The following is a 22666-nucleotide window of genomic DNA, read 5'->3' as shown; positions in this document are numbered from 1 at the left end:
GTGGGGTGGGGCCTCCGAGGCCGGGGATCCGGGTGCGAGAGGCGTGAGAGAACGGAGCGCCGGGCCCCTCGGGAGGCGCCGATCCCGGCACGTACCGAGCGCTCTCCCCTCTCCGGGGCACCCGCCGTCCGCCCCCGCCTAGGGACGGCGGGCGAGTCGCTTCGCCTCTCGGGGCCTCGGTTCCCTCATCCGTCGAATGGGGATGAAGACCGGGAGCCCCACGCGGGACGACCCGACTCCCCCGTGTCTCCCCCGGCGCTTAGAACGGGGCTCGGCCCAGAGTGAGCGCCCAACGGATACCGGTGGTGTTAGCATTGAAAACAAATCCCATCACTATTGCAAGTGTTCTTGTTGCGGTTATGGTAAGGTCGGTATTTGTGAAGCGCTTGCAGTCGATTAGACCGTAAGCCCGTCAAACGGCAGGGACCGTCTCTATCCGTTGCCGACTTGTTCATCCCAAGCGCTTAGTCCGGCGCTCTGCACCTAGTAAGCGCTCAATAAATACTATTGAATGAATGAATGAATGATAATGTTGGTATTTGTGAAGCGCTTACTAGGCGCCCAGCACTGTTCTAAGCAAATACCAACATTATTATTATTATTATTATTATTATTATTATTATTATTATTAGAGAGGGGGCCCCCAGAGGGGAGGCCACGCCCCCAGAGGGGAGGCCACGCCCCCAGGGGAGGACGGGCCAATAGAAAGAAGGCCACGCCCCCGGGAAGGACACGTCAATGGAGAGGATGCCACGCCCCCAGAGGAGGCCGGGCCAATAAGGAGGCTGCGCCCACCGAGGGGAGGCCACGCCCCCCCACTGGAGACCAGGCCAATGGCGAGGTGGCCACGCCCTCCGTGGGGGATGCGCCAATAGAAAGAAGGCCACGCCCCCAGAGGAGGACTGGCCAATAAAGAGGAGGCTACGCCCACCGAGGGGAGGCCACGCCCCCCACCGGAGGCCAGGCCAATGGCGAGGTGGCCACGCCCTCAGTGGGGGACGGGCCAATAGAAAAGAAGGCCCCGCCCCCAGGGAAGGACACGTCAATGGAGAGGATGTCACGCCCCCACCAGAGGACAGGCCAGTGGGGAGAAGGTCACGCCCCCAGGGGAGGACGGACCAATAAAGAGGCCACGCCCCCAGGGAAGGACACGCCCCCACCAGAGGACAGGCCAATGGGGAGGAGGTCACGCCCCCAGAGGAGGATGGGCCAATAAAGAGGCTGCGCCCCCCCCAGGGAAGGGCACGCCCATGGAGAGGAGGCCACGCCCCCAGGGAGGACGGGCCAATAGAGAAGCAGCGTGGCTCAGGGGCAAGAGCCCGGGCTTTGGAGTCAGAGGTCACGAGTTCGAATCCCAGCTCTGCCCCTTGTCAGCTGGGTGACTGTGGGCGAGTCACTTCACTTCACATGCTCTGTACATGGACAACAGTACAGAACAGGCCTCAGTACATGCTCTGCACATGGAGAAGCAGCGTGGCTCAGTGGAAGGAGCCCGGGCTTTGGAGTCAGAGGTCATGGGTTCGAATCCCGGCTCTGCCCCTTGTCAGCTGGGTGACTGTGGGCGAGTCACTTCACTTCTCTGGGCCTCACTGACCTCATCTGTAAAATGGGGATTAAGACTGAGCCCCACGTGGGACGACCTGATTCCCCCGTGTCTCCCCCAGCGCTTAGAACAGTGCTCTGCACAGAGTAAGCGCTTGACAAATACCAACATTATCATTATTCTCTGGGCCTCAGTTACCCCATCTGTCAAAGGGGGATGAAGACTGGGAGCCCCACGGGGGACAACCTGATTTTCCCCGTGTCTCCCCCAGCGCTTCGAACGGTGCTCGGCACAGAGTAAGCGCTTGACAAATACCAACGTTATTGTTAAAGAGGAGGCCACGCCCCCGGGGAAGGGCCCGCCAATGGGGAGGAGGCCACGCCCCCACTAGAGGACACGTCACGGGAGAGGTCCCGCCCCCGAGGGGAGGCCACGCCCCCAGGGAGGCCGGGCCAATCGGGAGGAGGCCCCGCCCCCTCTTGTCTGTCCGTCTCCCCCGATTAGCCGGTCAAAGGGCAGGGACCGACCCATTTAACCGTTCGCAGCGCTTAGTCCAGTGCTTAGAGAAGCAGCGGGGCTCAGTGGCAAGAGCCCGGGCTTTGGAGTCAGAGGTCAGGAGTTCGAATCCCGGCTCTGCCCCTTGTCGGCTGCGGGACTGTGGGCGGGTCACTTCTCTGGGCCTCAGTGACCTCATCGGTCAAATGAGGATGAAGACGGTGAGCCCCACGTGGGACGACCTGATTTACCTGTATCTCCCCCAGCGCTTAGAACAGTGCTCTGCACGTAGTAAGCGCCTAACAAATACCGACATCATTATTCTTATTATGCTCTGCACATAGTAAGCGCTTAACAAAAAATTATTATTCTTATTATGCTCTGCACATAGTAAGCGCTTAACAAATCCCAACATTATTCTTATTATGCTCTGCACATAGTAAGCGCTTAACAAATAATGTTGGGATTTGTTAAGCGCTTACTATGTGCCAAGCACTGTTCTAAGCGCTGGGGTAGACACAGGGGAATCTGGTTGTCCCACGTGGGGCTCCCCATTATCCCCATTTAATCTTAATCCCCATTTTACAGATGAGGGAACCGAGACACCGAGAAGTGAAGTGACTTGCCCAAAGTCACACAGCCGACAAGTGGCCGAGCTGGGATTTGAACCCGTGACCTCTGACTCCAAAGCCCGTGCCCTTTCCACTGAGCCACGCTGCTTCTTATTATGCTCTGCACATAGTAAGCGCTTAACAAATACCAACAGTATTATTATTATTATGCTCTGCGCATAGTAAGCGCTCAACAAATACCAACATCATTATTCTCAGTATGCTCTGCGCATAGTAAGCGCTCAACAAATACCAACATCATTATTCTCATTATGCTCTGCGCATAGTAAGCGCTCAACAAATACCAACATCATTATTCTCAGTATGCTCTGCGCATAGTAAGCGCTCAACAAATACCAACATCATTATTCTCATTATGCTCTGCGCATAGTAAGCGCTCAACAAATACCAACATCATTATTCTTATTATGCTCGGCGCATTGTAAGCCCTTAACAAATACCAACATCATTATTATTATTATGCTCTGCACATAGTAAGCGCTTAACAAAGACCAACATCATTATTCTCATTATGCTCGGCGCATAGTAAGCGCTCAACAAATACCAACATCATTATTCTCAGTATGCTCTGCGCATAGTAAGCGCTCAACAAATACCAATATCATTATTCTCAGTATGCTCTGCTCATAGTAAGCGCTCAACAAAGACCAACATCATTATTCTTATTATGCTCTGCGCATAGTAAGCGCTCAACAAAGACCAACATTCTTATTATGCTCTGCGCATAGTAAGCGCTCAACAAAGACCAACATTATTATTCTTATTATGCTCGGGCGCATTGGTAAGGCCTTAACAAAGACCAACATTATTATTATTATTATTATGCTCTGCTCATAGTAAGCGCTCAACAGAGACCAACATCATTATTCTTATTATGCTCTGCGCATAGTAAGCGCTCATCAAATACCAACATTCTTATTATGCTCTGCGCATAGTAGCGCTCAACAAAGACCAACATCATTATTCTCAGTATGCTCTGCGCATAGTAAGCGCTCAACAAATACCAACATCATTATTCTCAGTATGCTCTGCGCATAGTAAGCGCTCAACAAAGACCAACATCATTATTATTATTATGCTCGGCACATAGTAAGCGCTTAACAAATACCAACATTATTATTATGCTCGGCACATAATAAGCGCTCAACAAAGACCCGCATCATTATTCTTATTATGCTCTGCGCATAGTAAGCGCTCAACACATACCAACATTCTTATTATGCTCTGCGCATAGTAAGCGCTCAACAAAGACCAACATTAGAGAAGCAGCGTGGCGCAGTGGAAAGAGCCCGGGCTTTGGAGTCAGGGCTCATGAGTTCGAATCCCAGCTCTGCCACTCGTCGGCTGGGTGACCGTGGGCGAGTCACTTCACTTCTCTGGGCCTCAGTTCCCTCATCTGGAAAATGGGGAAGAAGACCGTGAGCCCCACGTGGGACAACCCGATTCCCCCGTGTTTACCCCAGCGCTTAGAACGGTGCTCTGCACATAGTAAGCGCTCAACAAAGACCAACATTATTATGATTCTTACTTTGCTCTGCGCATCGCAAGCGCTCAATAGATAGTACTGAATGAAGGAACGTCCCGGAGAGGAGGCCCCGCCCCCCGGGGGAGGACCGGCCAATAGAGAGGAGGCCCCGCCCCCATGGAGGGGGGGAGGAGAAGCGCAGTGCGGCTGCGCGAGCGGTTCGGCCGGTCGGTCGGACCCCCCCCCCGCCCCCCATCCCTGCCGGGTGTCATGAGCGGGACCCCCCCGCCGCCCCCCAAGAGGGCCCGCCCGCCCCCCGACGGACCCCCGGACGACGACGACCCCGACCCCCGGCGGTGGGATCCCCTCCAAGTCTGCGCCTTCCTCCGGAGGAGCGGTTTCTCCGACCCCCAGCTGCTCAGCCGAGTCCGAGGTGGGGAGGGTCAACGCTTAGCGCAGGGTTGCGCGCCCACTCCGCCTTATATGCGGGACGATGGCCTTTCTGCAACGCTCCGTGCCCGGCGCTGTCCTAAGCGCCCCGCCTCTCGCCGGCTGGGGGACGCTTCCCTTCTCTGGGCCTCATCGGGGGAAATGGGGGGGGGGGTTAAATAATAATTACAATAATGTTGGTATTTAAGCGCTCACTACGTGCGGAGCGCCGTTCTGAGCGCTGGGGGAGACGCAGGATCATCAGGTGGGCCCCCGTGAGGCTCAGAGTTCATCCCCCTTTGACAGAGGAGGGAACTGAGGCCCAGAGAAGTGAAGTGACTCGCCCACGGTCACACGGCCGACAAGTGCTGCGAGCCCCACGGGGGACCGCCCGATCTCCCTGAATCCCCCCCAGCGCTTAGAACGGTGCTCGGCACAGAGTAGGCGCTTAACAGATACCAACATTGTCATCATGCGCTTAGAACAGTGCTCGGCACATAGTAGGCGCTTAACAGATACCAACATTATTATTATCATTCTCCGGGCCTCAGCGACCTCATCGGTAAAATGGGGACGAAGACCGGCAGCCTCCCCGTGGGACAACCCCATCACCTTGTATCCCCCCCCCCCAGCGCTTAGGACGGTGCTTGGCACAGAGTAAGCGCTTAACAGATACCACCGCCATTATTATTAGCCAAGGTCATCGGGTTGTCCCCCCCCCCGTGGGGCTCACGGGCTTCATCCCCATTTGACAGATGAGGGAACTGAGGCCCAGTGAAGTGACTGGCCCAAAGTCACCCAGCTGACAAGTGGAGGAGGCTGGGGTGGGGGGGATTAGAACCCCTGACCCCGGACTGCCAGGCCCGGCCTCTTGGCACTGAGCCTCGCTGCTTCTGGTGATGCTCGTCGTCATCGTTATTATGGTTCTGGGCCCCGCGGACGGAGAGGGGAGCTCGTCTGGGGCGGGGAAGGGGCCTCTCCGGTTCGTTCGGCCGCATCCGTCCGACGCCTACCGTGTGCCCGTCGCTGTCCTAAGCGCTTGGGAAGGTCCAGCACAGCGGTAGAGAGAGAGACCACCCTTGTCCCCACCGGCCTTCTAGTCCAGAAGGTGGGGGTGGGCTCTCCCAAGCGCTTAGGACAGTGCTCCGCACACGGTAAGCGCCCCGTAAATAGGATTGAATGAATGAAGGGTGAAGGGGGCCTGTTTACTCCCCCTTGACTTGTTCTGATGTCTTCCGCCCCGCCCTAGGCTCTAAACCCGGTGTGAGGCAGGGATCGTCTCCCTCTTTTTGCCGTACTGTACTTTCCCAACGCTTAGGACGGCGCTGTGCGCGCGGTCAACGCCATGGGATGTACGAATAGGGGGAGATGGAGAGGAGGGGGCCGGGGAGGACGGAGGGGAGGGATAGAGGGGGATGGGAAGGGGGGTGAAGGGGAAGATGAGAGGAGAGGGGGATGGGGGAAGGGGAAGACGGAGGGGGGCCGGGGGGGCAGAAGGAGATGGGAGGGGGAGAGGAGCGAAGGGGAAGGTTGAGGGGAGGGGGTCGGCCTGTGCAGAGGGGGATGAAGGGGAGGGGTCCGAGGAGGGGGTACGGAGCCGGGGGTGAGGGGAAAGGCAGGAGGCCCGCGGGGAGGGCGAGGGGGTGGGCGGCCAAGTCCCGTCCTTCGACCGACCCCCCCACCCCCCCCCGCCCCCTCCCCACCCGCAAACGGGAAGCTCAGGGCTAAAGGGAGCCGTCTGGGTGGGGTCACGGGGCTCTTGGAGCTCCCGGCTCAGGGGTTTCTGGGGCTCCTAGAGCTCGGGCTTCAGGGACTGCAGGATTTTGGGGGTCCTGGAACTCTAGGTTCGGGGGTCCAGGGTTTCAGAGGCTCCTAGAGCTTGAGGTTCAGGGACTTCAGGGTTTTGGGGCTCACAGAACTCTCGGTTCAGGGGCTCCAGGCTTTCAGGGGCTCCTAGAGCTTGAGGTTCAGGGACTCCAGGATTTTGGGGGTCCTAGAACTCTAGGTTCAGAGTTTCAGGGGCTCTTAGAGCTTGAGGTTCAGCGACTCCAGGATTTCGGGGGGGGGTCCTAGCACTCTAGGTTCAGGGACTCCAAGGTTTCAGGGGCTCTTAGAGCTTGAGATTCAGGGACTCCAGGATTTTGGGGGTCCTAGAACTCTAGGTTCAGGGACTCCAAGGTTTCAGGGGCTCCTACAGCTTGAGGTTCAGGGACTTCAGGGTTTTGGGGCTCACAGAACTCTCGGTTCAGGGGCTCCAGGCTTTCAGGGGCTCCTTAGAGCTTGAGGTTCGGGGACTCCACCCAGGATCCGGGGGGTCCTAGAACCCTGAGTTCCGGGTTTCGGGGGCTCCTAGAACACTGCGTTCAGAGACTCCAGGGTTTCAGGGGCTCCTAGAGCTTGAGGTTCGGGGACTGCAGGATTTTGGGGGTCCTAGAAGTCGGCGTTCAGGGGGCCAAGGGCCCCTCAGAGCTCCGGATTCCAGGGAGCCGCAGCTTAAGGCCCTCCGGGCCGGGGCTGGACGGAGAGGCGAGGAGACCGCCGCCACTTCCTCCTCGGGTTTCCCCCTTGGCAGGGAGCTCTTCCTGTGCTGGGTGCTCAGGGCCCCGGGGCCGTGTGGGGAACCGCACCGAACTTGGCCGGGGGCCCACCCCACCAACCCCCCCCCCGCCCCTGCCCGCCACGGGCCCGGGACGGCGAGAGCGAGGCCCCGGCAGAAGATCACACGGCGGGGCTGCTCACGGCGGTCTCTCCCCTACTTCTAGACTAATGATAATAATAATAATGTCGGTATCCGTTAAGCGCCGACTACGTGCAGAGCACCGTTCTAAGCGCCGGGGGAGATCCGGGGTCATCGGGCCGTCCCACGCGGGGCTCCCGGTTCATCCCCGTTTTCCAGATGAGGTAAATGAGGCCCGGAGGAGCGAAGTGACGCCCCCACGGTCACACAGCTGACGAGCGGCGGAGCCGGGAGTCGAACCCGTGAACTCTGACTCCGAAGCCCAGGCTCTTTCCCCTGAGCCACGCTGCTTCCCTCGAGGGCAGGGAAAGCGTTCTGTTGTCCTCTCCCAACCGCCGGGGCCAGTGCTCTGCCCACAGTAAGCGCTCAGTAGATACGATCCACGGTGGGTACGGCGCAGGAGTGAAAGTGCGGGCGCTAGGCGGTCGACGAGTGCTCGGCGCGTAAGAACGTCGGTACTTGTGAAGCGCCTCCTATGTGCCGAGCACCCTCCTAAGCGCCGGGGGAGATACGGGGTCACCGGGTCGTCCCGCGTGGGGGTCACGGTCTTCATCCCCGTCTTCCAGACGAGGGAACCGAGGCCCAGAGAGGCGCCCAAGAAGTCACGGAGCGGAGGCGCGGCGGAGCCGGGCTTAGAACCCACGACCTCCGACTCCCCAACCCGGCCTCTTCCCACCGAGCCGCGCGCTGAACGGATGCCCTCGCTGTCGTCACGGTTGTTGTGTTGAGCGCCTCGTCTGGGCAGGGCACCGTACCGAGCGCTCGGGAAAGGACAGCGCGGGTGCGAGGGGTGGGCCCTCTCCCAGCCACCCTGGCGGATCGCCCGACCGCCCACCCGGCCCGGCCTTCCCCGGCCCGGAGCCCCCTCCGACCCCGGGAGACGTTCCCCGTCCCGTCCCGGGCGCTTCGGTGCCAACCTCCCCCCTCGGGATGCCCTCCTCTCCCTCCTCAGGGACCGGCTGGAGGAGAAGGAGGCCTCGCAGATAAGAAAGCGGGAGCCGAGCCTTTTCTTCCTCCTCCTCCTCGCCGTCCCCCGCAACTGCCGTTTTGGACCCTTGAAAAAAACGTTCTGCACAATCGCCGGTCAACAGCGGGGAATTTCGGGTCGCCTCAGACATCCTGTGGCTTCCGATAACGCCCCGTCGAGCCGAGCTCGGTCTCGCAGATAGTTCCGGGAGGCTGAAGTCCTTCGGGGTAACCCCCCCCCCCCCGGCCCCTCCTGCGCATGCGTTCGGGGGTATTTCTCGAGCGCTTACCGCGTGCGCGGCGCTGCGCCCAGGGCTTGGAAAGTACAGCTGGGCACCGGAGAGAGACGATCCCCGCCCGACGACGGGCCGACGGGCTAGAAACCGTGTCCGTTAACGCCTGGGGCGGCCCTTCGGGGTCTCCGGCGAGAGGTTGGGGGTCCCGGGTGGGGGATCGGAAGCTCGCGGGGGCCGGAAGAGCCCGGCTCCGGGAGCCCGGAGACCCGGGTTCTAGTCGAGTCGGCCTGGCGTCTGCTCGTCGCACTTGTGTCGTTCGTATTTATTGATTCGGGTCAAAAACTGCAGTTTGGGGGGCGGGGGGGGGGGCGGGCGGGGAACGAGGAGGAGGAGGAAGAAGAATAAATAAAGAAGAAAGGAGGGGGAGGAAAAGCAGCGCGGCTCAGTGGCCAGGGCCCGAGCTTGGGAGTCGGCGGTCATGGGTTCGAATCCCGGCTCTGCCCCTCGTCAGCTGGGTGACTGTGGGCGAGTCACTTCACTTCTCGGTGCCTCAGTGACCTCATAGGTAAATAATAATAATAATAATGTTGGTATTACGCGCTTACTATGTGCAGAGCACCGTTCTAAGCGCTGGGGGAGACGCAGGGGAATCGGGTCGTCCCACGTGGGGCTCACCGTCTTCATCCCCATTTGACAGATGAGGTCACTGAGGCCCAGAGAAGTGAAGCGACTCGCCCACGGTCACCCGGCTGACGAGTGGCAGAGCCGGGATTCGAACCCGTGACCTCCGACTCCAAAGCCCGTGCTCCTTCCACTGGGCCACGCTGCTTCTCCGTATGTAAATGTATGTATATGTAAAATGGGGATGAAGACTGTGAGCCTCACATAGGACCATTCATCTCCCCCAGTGCTTAGAACAGTGCTCTGTACATAGTAAGCGCTTAACAGATACCAACATCATTCTTTTCGAGCGCCCAGTGTCTGCAGAGTACTGTACTAGACGCTTGGGAGAGGACAAGGGAACAGTAAAGAGGAACATTCCCCGTCCACATCGAGCTGGGGGTCCAGAGGGGGAAAAGAAAGCCGCACTGGCCGGGCCTCCCGCCTAGCCGGTGAGGATCATTCCACCGCTTCAACCGCCGGTGCTTCTCCAGAAGCAGGGTGGCTCAGTGGAAAGAGCCCGGGCCGGGGCGTCGGAGGTCCCGGGTTCGAATGCCGGCTCCGCCCCTTGTCAGCCGTGTGACTTTGTGCAAGTCACTTCACAAGCAGCGAAGCAGCGTGGCTCAGTGTGGAAAGAGCCCGGGCTTCGGAGTCAGAGGTCACGAGTCCGAATCCCGGCTCTGCCCCTCGTCAGCCGTGGGACCGTGGGCGAGTCGCTTCACCTCTCTGGGCCTCAGTGACCTCATCTGGAAAATGGGGATGAAGACCGTGAGCCCCACGTGGGACGACCCGATTCCCCTGCGTCTCCCCCAGCGCTTAGAACGGTGCTCTGCACGTAGTAAGCGCTTAACAGGTACCAACCTCGCTTCTCTGGGCCTCAGTTTCCTCCTCTGTAAAACGGGGATGAAGACTGGGAGCCCCACGTGGGACCGCCTGATCGCCTTGCGTCCTCCGCAGCGCTTAGAACGGTGCTTGGCCCAGAGTAGGCGTTTGACAGACGTCATCGTTACTATTCTGCTCGCTCGCTTGCTTGATGCGGGGAAGGGAGAACGCCGCCAAGCCTCGAACGATCGATGGGTATTTACTGAGCACTTCCTTTATGCAGAGCACTGTGTCAAAGCCTCTAGACTGTAAAGTCCCCGAGGACAGGGAATGCGGTCTGTTGGATTGGTTTCTTATCGCCGTCTCCCTCCGCACCCGGTAAGCGCTCAGTAAATACAATTTGAATGAATTAAGCGCCTGGGAGAGGACAGTGTAACAGCGTGGGTAGACCCATTCCCTTTAGTGAAAGAGTGGCTTAGTGGAAAGAGCCCCGGTTTGGGAGTCAGGGGTCGCGGGGCCCCCCGATTTGTCAGGCTGTGTGACTTTGGCCAAGTCGCTGCACTCCTCTGGGCCTCAGTTCCCTCATCTGTAAAATGGGGATGAAGACCCCAGCGCGTAGAAGAGTACTGGGCACCAAGTCAGCGCTTAACAAATGCTATTATTATTATTAAGTTCGTTCATTCATTCAGTAGTATTTGTTGAGCGCTTACTATGTGCAGAGCGCTGTACGTAGCGCTTGGAGTGGACAGTTTGGCAACAGATAGAGACACTCCCTGCCCATGGACGGGCTCACGGTCTAATCGGGAGAGAAGGATGGACAAAAACAAGGCAACTTAATCGCAATAAATAGAATCAAGGGGATGGACACCTCATTAACAAAATAAATAGGGTAATAAAAATATAGACAAATGAACACAGTGCTGAGGGGAGGGGAAGGGAGAGGGGGAGGAGCAGAGGGAAAGGGGGCTTAGCTGGGGGGGGCGGGGAGGGAGAGGGAGCAGAAGGAGCGGAGGGAAAAGGGAAGCTCAGTGTGGGAAGGCCTCCCGGAGGAGGTGAGCTCTCAGCAGGGCTTCGAAGAGGGGAAGAGAGCGAGTTTGGCGGAGGTGAGGAGGGAGGGCGTCGCGGGACGGCGGGAGGACGCGCGCCGGGGTTCGACGGCGGGACGGGGGACGGCGAGGAGGCGGGCGGCGGAGGAGCGGAGCGTGCGGGGCGGGCGGTGGAAAGAGAGGAGGGAGGAGAGAGAGGTAGGAGGGGGCGAGGGGCCGGCCGGCCTCGAAGCCCAGAGCGAGGAGTTTCTGTTTGGCGCGGAGGTCGATGGGCAACCACGGGAGGCTTTTAAGGAGGGGAGTGACAGGCCCAGAGCCTTTCTGCGGGAAGATGAGCCGGGCGGCGGAGCGAGGAATGGACCGGAGCGGGGAGAGACGGGAGGAAGGGAGGTCGGAGAGGAGGCCGACACGATAATCCAGCCGGGGTATCACGAGAGCCCGTACCGGTAAGAAAGCCGTTTGGATGGAGAGGAAAGGGCGGATCTTGGCGATACTGGAAAGGTGAGACCGGCAGACGTTGTCGTGGGCGGGGAATTTGCCTACCAGCTGTTACATTGGACTCTCCCGAGCACCGTGCACACGGTAGGCGCTCTCTGAGTACCACCGATCGATTGGTTGAGAGTCATGGTATTTATGAAGCACCTACTGAGAGCGGAGCGTTGTACTGAGCGTGGGGAAAGAGTAGACGGGAGGAATCGCACCCGGACCCTGTCCCTCTAGGGGCTCACAACCTCTGTCGATCCAGGGGGATTTATTGAGCGCTTAGCACACGGTGGACGGGGCGTGTGGGAGAGTCCGATCCAGCAGAGGCGGTGGGCTCGTTCCCTGCCCTCGAGGAGCTGACGGTCTAGGAAATAAATCTGAAGAATGTATCGAACGCTCCCTCCGCTAAGCGCTTGCGAGAGTCCGACCCGACGGAGTCGGTGGGCGGGGCCCCCCCAAGGAGAGGGGAATTAAAATAAGGATGGGACCTACGTGCTGTGGGGGCCGAGAGTGCCTCGATTTCCCCCTCCCCCCGGCAACCCACCCCCCGAAAGACCGGATGCCGAGTTCTAATCGATTGGCTCTGCGGTTTTTACATGTGTACTTTGAAACGTGTGCAGTTTCAAATGCAGTTTTTACATGTGTACTTTTCTCTTTTTTTATTTTTAAAGAAAATCAAATCACGGGCGCAAAGTTACCTGGCCTTGAAAGAGCTGGTCTCGAAAGACTCGGAGTAAGGTAAAGCTGGCATTGGCGTCGCGCTCTAGCCAGATGAACGCGTGAGAAGACGTTTGGTCGAGCTAGAGGGAGGAGGAGGGCGAGAAGGAAGGATGTCGTGGGCGGCGAATGTGGCCACCGACTCTTGCAGCGGCCTCTCCCGAGCGCTCGGTACCGGGTAATTCAATTGCGTTGAGCACTCAGTGCGTGCGGCGCTCTCCTGAGCGCTTGAGAGGGCATAATCCAATAATAGACGAGCACTTGCCCCGCCCGCGGCGAACCGACGGCCCGCAGGGGAAGGGCGACGTTCGTAGAAATGGGACGGAGATGGACCCGAGCCGTGTGGGACCGGGAGGAGGGATGAAGAGAAGGAGCGAGCCGGGGCGACGCAGAAGGGAGCGGGAGAAGAGGAAAGGAGGGCGCGGGCGGGGAAGGCCCCTGGGAGGAGATGGGCTTTTAATAAGGCTTTGAGGGCGGAAAGAGTCATCGGTCTGTCGGGTTTGAGGAGCGAGGACGTTTCAGGCCAGAGAGAAGACGTGGGCGAGAGATCGAGGGACGGTGAGAAGGTTAAGAAGCTCTCAGTAAATGGAGGAGGAGGAGGAGGAGGGGAAGAAAGAAGAGAGTAAGGGAAGAGGGGGTGGAGGAGGGAGGGCTGTAGAGAACAGAAGGGCTGTGGGCGTGTCACTCGCCTCCTCAGAAACCTTCAGCGGTTGCCTGGCGACCTTCGCACGGAACAGGGAAGCAGCCTGGCTCGAGCGGCAAGAGCCCGGCCTTGGGAGCCAGAGGTCACGGGTTCGAATCCCGGCTCTGCCCCTCGTCAGCTGTGGGACCGTGGGGGAGTCACTTCACTCCTCTGGGCCTCAGTGACCTCGTCTGTCAAATGGGGATTAACCGTGAGCCTCAGGTGGGACAACCTGATGACCCTGTATCTCCCCCCCGCGCTTAGAACGGTGCTCTGCGCATAGTAAGCACTTAACGAATACCACCGTTATTAGTAGTAGTAGTAGTATTATTATTATTATTATTATTAACAGAAGCTCCTCACTCTTGGCTTCCAAGCCGTCCGTCCCCCGACCCCTTCCCACCTCCCCTCCCTCCTCTCCTCCTCCGGCCCGCACGCTCCGCTCCTCCGCCGCCCGCCTCCTCGCCGTCCCTCGGTCTCGCCCGTCCCGCCGTCGACCCCCGGCCCCGCGTCCCCCCGCCGTCCCTCCTCTCCTCCGCCAAGCTCCCTCTCTTCCCCCCTTCCGAGCCCGCTCCCGAGAGCTCCCCTCCTCCGGGAGGCCTTCCCGGGCCGAGCCCTCCCTTTCCCTCCGCTCCCCATTCCCCCTTCCCCTCCCCACCTCACTTGTGCCTATTTGCACGGATTTATTTATCACTCCATTTCGTTCATGATACGCATCTGTGATTCTATTTATCACGACGAGCCGGACGCCGGACTACTGGTTTGGCCTTGCGGTCCGTCTCCCCCTTCTAGACTGCGAACCCGTGTTGGGCCGGTCTCCATCCGTTGCCCGACTGTCCGTTCCACGCCTTTAGCCTCTGCGCGTCGTAAGCGCTCAATAAATATGATTGACTGAATGAAGAACACCCAGAGGCAGTGTCCTAGGCAACCCAGGAAGACATTAAAGAGGAGGAGGGGAGGCTAGGAGCGGGTTCGGGGTGAGCGCCGGGCAGAGGAGGAAGTTGGTACCGTAAAAGGAAGTTTCTGATGATATATAAATACTCTGCTTTGTTTAAGTTGCCATGGGGACGGTGCGTGCTTATGAAAAGGCCTTTCTGCGCCGATAAGATTTTATCTGCCTCCCCCCAGACCGCCCCCGCGTCGCCTTTGGGGCAAAATGTACAGAAGCGCCGGAAGCGGGCGGCTCAATCAGCCCTGTTTACCGTGCATTTGCTGTGTGCGGAGCCCCGTTCCTCATTCATTCATTCAGGGGTATTTATTGAGCGCTTACTAGGTGCAGAGCACTGGCCTAAGCGCTTGGAACGGACAGTTGGGCGACAGAGACGATCCCTGCCCAGCGACGGGCTCGCGGTCTGATCGGGGGAGACGGACGGACAAAAACAACATATCGAACTCTTTCTGGGTGCGGAACGCTGTACTGAGCTCCTGGGAGAGTAAGCTTATTGGACTCTCCCAGTCCGGCAGTAAGAGTTGGGGAAATGCGGTTGAACCAACGAGTGAATGAATGAAAGAAGCCCCCCCCCGGGGAGGCAGGGTGGCTCGGCGGAAAGATCCCGGGCTGGGGAGTCAGAGGTCGTGGGTTCTAATCGCGGCGCTGCCGCTTGTCAGCTGTGTGACCTTGGGCGAGTCACTTCTCGGTGCCTCAGTGACCTCATCTGGAAAATGGGGATGAAGACCGGGAGCCCCACGTGGGGTGACCTGATGACCCTGTATCCACCCCAGGGCTTAGAACAGTGCTCAGCACATAGTAAGCGCTTAATAAAGGCCCAGAAGCATTATTATCATCATCATTATTCTCGGTGCCTCAGTGACCTCATCTGTAAAATGGGGATGAAGACCGTGAGCCCTATGTGGGTCAACCTGATGACCTCGTATCCACCCCGGTGCTTAAAACAGTGCTCGGCACGTAGTAAGCGCTCACCAAATACCAACGTTGTTATTAGCAGAACGAGCCCGGGCTTGGGAGTCAAAAGCCGTGGCTTCTAATCCCCGCTCCGCCGCTCGTCGGCTGTGTGACTCTGGGCAAGTCACTTGACTTTTCTGGGCCTCAGTCGCCTCATCTGTAAAATGGGGGTGAAGACCGTGAGCCCGACGTGGGACCACCTGATTGCCTTGTATCTACCCAGGGCTTGGCACATAGTAAGCACTCGTCAAATACCAGAATTATTATTATTATTAACTGTACTGGATCGTAGACTCCTTTAGGGCCAGCACCCTGCCTGGCTTGGGAGTCAGAGGTCATGGGTTCGACTCCCGGCTCTGCCGCTCGTCAGCTGAGGGACTGCGGGCGAGTCACTTCGCTTCTCTGGGCCCCAGTGACCTCGTCTGTAAAATGGGGATTAACCGTGAGCCCCAGGTGGGACAACCCGATGACCCCGTATCTCCCCCAGCGCTTAGAGCGGTGCTCGGCACATAGCGAGCGCTTAACAAATGCCAACATTATTATTACTGTTTTAAGGTCCGTCTCCCCCCTGTAGACTGTAAGCTCGTTGGGGGCAGGGAACGTGTCCGTCGCACGTCGTACTGGACTCTCCCGAGCGCTCAATAAATAGCGGCCCAGCCCCGCCTGGCTCGGAGCCTGCAGAGTCGTTGCGAAAGTGTCCCGAGGAGAGACGGAGAGAGGAGCCGTGAGGGGGGTGTGGGCGTTTAGGAGGGGGTGTTCGCGCTCTCTCCCGGCCCACAGGAAGGGTGTGGGGTTGCAAACGGCCAGAAAGCTCCAGGCACCCTCCCCCTCGCTTCTTCTTTTCTCCTCCGTTTATAATAATAATAATAATGGCATCTGTTGAGTCCTACTATGTGCCGAGCACCGTTCTAAGCGCTGGCGGGGGGATCCGAGGTCTTCAGGTCGTCCCACGTGGGGCTCGCGGTCTTCATCCCCATTTTCCAGATGAGGTCACTGAGGCCCGCCGGAGTCACGTGATTGCCCAAGGTCACGCCGCTGACGAGTGGCGGGGTCGGGATTCGAACCCATGCCCTCCGGCTCCCAAGCCCGGGCTCCTTCCACTAAGCCGCGGTATCGACGTCCGTCTGCTAGTCCTGCCGTATTGGACTCTCCCAGTTGGGTTGTGCAGTGCTCCGCACGCAGTGAGCCCCGAATCAATATCATCTATTGATCGAATAAATACAATCGATTGATTTCAGCAGGGGAAGTTTACTGCAGATGTAGAAATTCTACAGTATTCATGATTTCTTACATTAATGTCTGCCCTCCCTCCCACCCCAGACTACGCGCTTGGATCTGTGACCTTTGGATATTTAATAATGATGGTATTTGTTAAGCGCTCACTCTGTGCCAAGCGCCGTTCTGAGCGCTGGGGGGAGATACAGGGCGATCGGGTTGCCCCCCGTGGGGCTCACCGTCTTCATCCCCGTTTTACAGATGAGGGAACTGAGGCCCGGAGAAGTGACGTGACTTGCCCAAAGTCACACAGCAGATAAGTGGCGGAGCCGGGATTAGAACTCGCCACCTCCGGCTCCCAAACCCGGGATTTTGCCCCGCCCCCGCCCCCACAGCATTTAGGTTCATATCTTTCAATCCCGTATTATAAATTACTTATTTATCCCTCTTAATGTACGGCTCCCCCTCTAGATAATGAGGTTGGCCAGAGTCCCTGCCCCAAGTGGGGAGCTCCCAGTCTAATAATGCTGGTATCTGTTGAGCGCTTACTATGTGCCGAGCGCTGTTCTAAGCGCTGAGGTAGATACGGGGTAATCTGGTTGTCCCACGTGAGGCTCACGGTTAATCCCCCTTTTACAGATGAGGGAACTTAGGCCCAGAGAAGTGAAGTGACTCGCCCACGGTCACACAGCCGGCAAGTGGCGGAGCTGGGATTCGAACCCATGGCCCCCGACTCCCAAGCTCGGGCTCTTTCCACTGAGCCGCGCCGCTTCTCAATCCCCCTTTTCCAGACGAGGGAACCCGAGGCCCGGGGAAGTGAAGCGGCGTGGCCAAGGCCACCCAGCAGCCAGGTGGCGGGGCCGGGATTAGAACCCGCGTCCTCCCCGCTCCCCGGCCTGGGCTCCGTCGATTCGGTCATGCTGCTTCTCGGGCCCGGGAGCCTGCGGACCCAGTGCCTGGGCCACTCTTCGAGGCTGTCAGCCCGTCGTTTAATGAGGATGGCATTTGTTAAGCGCTTGCCACGGGCAGAGCACCGTTCTCAGCGCCGGGGAGGATCCAAGGTGATCAGGTCGTCCCACGTGGGGCTCCCGATCTTCATCCCCATTTTACAGATGAGGGAACCGAGGCCCGGAGCAGTGAAGCGACTCGCCCGCGGCCCCCCAGCTGACGGGCGGCAGAGCTGGGATTTGAACCCGTGACCTCTGACTCCCAAGCCCGGGCTCTTTCCACCGAGCCACGCCGCTTCCCCGCAGTTTAGACCGCGATGCCCGTCACTGGGCGGGCCTGCTCTCTATCCGTTGCCGAACTGTCCGTTCCAAGCGCTTAGGACAGTGCTCCGCCCGTAGTAAGCGCTTAACAAACACCACCATTTATATTTGTGACCCCCAGTTTACAGCGGAGGAAACTGAGGCAGGGGGAGCTTAAGTGACTCGCCCCCAGGGAAGGCGTGTCGAACCCGGGACCCGCGGCTTCCCGGCCCGCGGCTCTCCCGTCGCGTCGCGAAGGTGGAAGGGACAGACGGGGGTGGGTTGAACGCTAGAGACGAGTCGAGGACAACGCCGAGGTCACGGGCGTGAGTGACGTTGCGGTCTGCGCTGACGGGGAAAGGCCGGGGAGGACGGGATCTGGGTAGGAAGATCAGGAATTCTCCGTTTTGGACATTTTAATCTGAGGGGTCACGCAAGTAGAGGAGGAAGGCGGGAGGAAACGCCAGCCGGCGGAGGAGGAGAGAGAGCAGGGCTGGAGGTGGAGCTCTGGGAATCGTCCCGAAGCCGTTTCCGGGGGATCCCCGCTCCCTGGGCCGGCCTCCCGACTTCCCGGAGCCTCGGTGTCCTCCCCTGTAAAATGGGGTTTCGGCGCCCGCCCCCTCTCAGACGGCGAGCCCCCGGCGGGAAGGGCTCGAGTCCGATCCGCGTCTTCCGTATCTCCCTCGGGGCTGCCGACGGCGCCTGGCGCAAAATAAACGCCCGGGGAAGCAGCGTGGCCTGGCGGGGCCGCGCCCAGGCCTGGACCTGGGTTCCGATCCTCCTCCGCCACTTATCTGCTGCGTGATTCTGGAGGCGTCGCTTCTCCGGGCCTCAGTCACCTCCTCCTCTGTGAACTCCTTCTGCCGCAGTAGCTCGAGGGACATGGACCGCGTCCCGAGTAGCCACCCCGGCGCTGAGTACGGTGCCAGGCCCGTAGAAAAGCACTTAGCGAACGACACAGAGAGCCTTACAGGTGAGCATTTAGCAACTGTTATTGGTGTGGCTTTGATGAGTCACTTGGCTTCTTCTGGGTCTCAGTTTCCTCGTCTGCAAAATGGGGATTCAAACCGGGAGCCCCGTGGGGGACGGGGACTGTGTCCGGCCCGATTAGCTCGAATCTGCCCCGGCGCTTAGACCAGCGCTCGGCGCATGGTGCTTAGCAAACACCTCAGGGACTAATATTAGCATCCAAAATATTCCCCATGCGGGAGCCGTGGCGCGCTCGTGGTCTACCCCGCTGGTTAGTAGAGTTGCTGGCGCGTAGTAGGTGCTTAACAAATATCACGATTATTATTAATAGTATTTATTAGTAGAATCATCCTGAATATTCCCACCGTGGGAGCGACGCCGAGCCTGGGGTCCCAAGGTTTCCCGGCGGGTGCCCGGTGGTCCTGGGATCGGGGGGTCGGCAGTCTCTGAGCCGATCGTTTCCAAAGCAAATGGAGACGATGGGGTGCGTCACCCAAGTAGCTCCCTTTATTCGTCCCCCGCTCCCGACCCCGCAGCCTCACTTACGTCCCTCCCCCTCGTTTCGTTTCTATCACTGTCGATATCTGTATTTATATCGCTATCTGTTGTGATATCGGACTCTCCCGAGGGCCCGGTCCCTTCCGTGCACACGGGAAGCGCTCAATAAATAGAAGCGGCGTGGCTCTGTAGGAGGACCCCGGGCTTGGGAGTCGGCGGTCGTGGGTTCTGATCCCGGCTCCGCCGCTTGTCCGCCGTGGGACTCTGGGCAAGTCGCTTCACTTCTCGGGGCCTCGGTGACCTCGCCTGGAAAATGGGGATTAGGACCGTGGGCCAACCCGATGACCTGGTGTCAGCTTAGAGCATTCATTCGTTCATTTACTGAGCGCTTACTATGCGCAGAGCACTGTACTAAGCGATTGGAGTGGATCAATCGGCAACAGATACGGTCCCTGCCCATTGCCGGGCTTACAGTCTAATCGGGGGAGACAGTCAAAAACAAAAACGAAAAAAAAGACGAGAACAGTAGCAGCAAATAGCATCAAGGGGATGAACATCTCATTAAAACAATAGCAATAAATAGAATCAAGGCGACGTACATCTCATCAACAAAATAAAGAGGGTGATGAAAATATATACGGTCGAGCGGATGAGCACGGCGCCGAGGGGAGGGGAAGGGAGAGGGGGAGGAGCAGAGGGGAAGGGGGGAAAAGAGGGCTTAGCTGAGGGGAGGTGAAGGGAGGGTAGAGGGGGAGCGGAGGGAAAAGGGGAAGCTCAGTCTGGGAAGGCCTCCCGGAGGAGGTGAGCTCTAAAAGTAGGGTTTCGAAGAGGGGAAGAGAATCAGTCTGGCGGAGGTGAGGAGGGAGGACGTTCCGGGACGGCGGGAGGACGCGGGCCGGGGCTCGACGGCGGGACGGGCGAGGACGGGGGACGGCGAGGAGGCGGGCGGCGGAGGAGCGGAGCGTGCGGGGCGGGCGGTGGAAAGAGAGCAGGGAGGAGAGGTAGGAGGGGCCGAGGGGACGGACGGCCTCGAAACCCAGAGCGAGGAGTTTCTGTTTGGCGCGGAGGTCGATGGGCAACCACGGGAGGTTTTTAAGGGGGGGGGGGTGACGGGCCCAGACCGTTTCTGCCGGAAGATGAGCCGGGCGGCGGAGCGAGGAATGGACCGGAGCGGGGAGAGACGGGAGGAAGGGAGATGGGAGAGGAGGCCGACACGATAATCCAGCCGGGGTATCACGAGAGCCCGTACCGGTAAGATAGCCGTTGGGGTGGAGAGGAAAGGGCGGATCTCGGCGATATTCCAAAGGTGAGACCGGCAGGTTTTGGGGACGGATCGGATGTGTGGGGTGAACGAGAGAGCCGACAGAGAACAGTGCTTGGCGTGTAGCGGGCGCTCAACAAATGCCCCTATTGTCATTTTTGTTATTACGAAACACTGTCAACCGACTGACTGACCTACGGTTTCTGCTCCCCAGGTCCTGGGAAGAGCAGCAGCAGCTGCTGAGCTGCATCCGAGGCCTCTCCCCGCCGAGCCCCGTGGACAGAATGAAGGTAAGTGGAGCCCCGTTTGTGTGTGTCTGTACCCCACGTGGGACAACCTGATCGCCTTGTATCCTCCCCAGCGCTTAGAACAGGGCTTTGCACATAGTAAGCGCTTAACATCATCATTATTATCATTACCCAGAAACAGACTGGGTCTTTGGGTTGTTTTTATTTAGTAGTTATTATCGGAGAAGCAGCGTGGCTCAGTGGAAAGAGCCCGGGCTTGGGAGTCCGGGGTCATGGGTTCGAATCCCGGCTCCGCCGCTTGTCAGCTGGGTGACTGCGGGCAGGTAAGCTTTGCACATAGTAAGCGCTTAGCAAATGCCATCATTATTATTATTCATGTTATTTTTTTGGCATTTGTTAAGCACTTACTATGTGCCAAGCATTTGTACTAAGCTGCTGAGATAGATACAAGCTCATCAGTAATAATAATAATAATAATAATAATGAGAGCAACTGTGGTGTTGGTCCACCATAGGCCTGAGAGTCAGAAGGTCGTGGTGGAGCCAGCCGTGTGACTTTGGGCAAGTCACTTCTCTTCTCTGTGCCTCAGTTCCCTCATCTGACAAATGGGGATGAAGCCTGGGAGCCCCACGTGGGACAACCCGATCTCCTTGTATCCCCCTCAGCGCTTAGAACAGTGCTAAGCGCTTCACAGATGCCATCGTGATTGTTGTTACTAAGCGGAAGTGTCCGGCAGAGACCCGGGGACGTCGGAGGTTCGGGGGGAGATGGGATTGAGGAAGGGTGCTCAGCAGCGAGGGGAAGGGGCCTGAGGAAGGGAAGCAGCACGGCCTCGTGGAGAGAGCCCGGGGGGGGGGGCAGCCCGAGGACCTGGGTCCCCACCCTGGCTCTGCCGCTTGCCCGCTGAGAGACCTTGGGCAAGTCCTTTCACTTCTCTGCGCCTCAGTTCCCTCCTCTTTAAAACGGGCATTCAGTCCTACTCCCTCCATTTTAGACTGTGAGTCCCACTGTGGGACAGGGACCGTGTCTGACCTGATTAATAATAATGTTGGTATTTAAGTGCTTCCGATGTGCAGAGCACTGTTCTGAGCGCTGGGGCAGATACGGGGGAGTCAGGTTGCCCCACGTGAGGCTCACAGTTAATCCCCATTTTCCAGATGAGGTCACTGAGGCCCAGAGAAGTGAAGCGACTCGCCCACGGCCCCCCAGCTGACGAGTGGCAGAGCTGGGATTCGAACCCCTGACCTCTGACTCCCAAGCCGGGGCTCTTTCCACCGAGCCACGCCGCTTCTCTGATTGATGATCGGAATGAATGAATGATTATTCATTCAGTCGTATTTATCGAGCGCTTCCTGTGTGCAGAGCACTGGACTGAGCGCTTGGAAGGGACAGTTGGGCACCAGATAGAGACCGTCCCTGCCCAGTGACGGGCTCGCGGTCTAAACGGGGGAGAGGGACGGCAGAACGAAACAGAACTGTGGGACGGGGACCGTGTCCAACCTCCTTACCTCGCATCTGCCCGAGAGCTTATAAGAGAGCTGGGTACCTAGTAAGCGCTTAATAAATACCATAATAATAATAATAATAATAATAATAACTAAATTGAACACCAAAACTAAGCCTCCCTTCCCCCACCTCGAGGCCAGAAACAGGAAAATCTCAAATATTTAGTGAGGGGCCCTGCCAGGAGTGGGCGGAGCTCCAAATCAATCATCAGTCAACGAATAATATTTATTGGGTGCCTACTACTACTACTACTAATAGTGTTGGTATTTGTTAAGCGCTTACTATGTGCAGAGCACTGTTCTAAGCGCTGGGGGAGATACGGGGTGATCAGGTTGTCCCTCGTGGGGCTCACAGTTTTAATCCCCGTTTTACAGATGAGGGAACTGAGGCACAGAGAAGTGAAGTGACTCGCCCGCAGTCACCCAGCTGACAAGTGGCAGAGCCGGGATTTGAACCCGTGACCTCTGTCTTCCAAGCCCGTGCTCGTTCCGCAGAGCCACGCCGCTTCTCTAAGCACTCTACTAAGCACGAAGCACTCTATTAAACACTCAGGAGAATACGATCAAGGTGAAAGGCACAATCCCTGCCCTCAAACGTAACTTTACAGGAGGCAAGGGCCCTCCTTGGAGGGATCTGGATGCTACTCAGTGTTTAGTGTAATGCTTGACACGTAGTAAGCACTTAATAAATAGTCCACCGCCTGTACATATGTACACATGATCCCGTCGGCGCCAACGGGTCCCTGCTCTCCGGCCTTTAAGTCTTTCGTCTTACGCCGTCGAGTCGTTTCCGACCCACGGCGGCACCACGGACACGTCTCTCCCGGAAGGCCCCGCTGTCCGTCCGCAGTCGTTCCGGTAGTGGGTCCAGGGAGTTTTCCCGGTAAAAGCCCGGAAGCCGTCTACC

The 22666-nt window shown here is 58.3% G+C and overlaps 1 protein-coding gene across 1 annotated transcript in view; it reads left to right on the top strand.

The window, feature by feature from the left end:
• The first annotated feature begins 4405 nt into the window (after positions 1-4405).
• Positions 4406-22666, top strand: part of SAMHD1 (SAM and HD domain containing deoxynucleoside triphosphate triphosphohydrolase 1) — a 37880-nt gene continuing 19619 nt past the window's right edge. The window contains exons 1-3 of the mRNA XM_029049548.1: positions 4406-4568; positions 12186-12252; positions 20221-20296. Coding sequence (XP_028905381.1) covers positions 4406-4568; positions 12186-12252; positions 20221-20296 — 306 coding nt within the window. The remainder of the gene's footprint in view (positions 4569-12185; positions 12253-20220; positions 20297-22666) is intronic.

The sequence above is a fragment of the Ornithorhynchus anatinus genome, chromosome 21 (genome assembly GCF_004115215.2).
Source record: "Ornithorhynchus anatinus isolate Pmale09 chromosome 21, mOrnAna1.pri.v4, whole genome shotgun sequence".
NCBI classification, from domain to species: domain Eukaryota; kingdom Metazoa; phylum Chordata; class Mammalia; order Monotremata; family Ornithorhynchidae; genus Ornithorhynchus; species Ornithorhynchus anatinus.
This window is presented reverse-complemented; position numbering and strand designations above follow the sequence as displayed.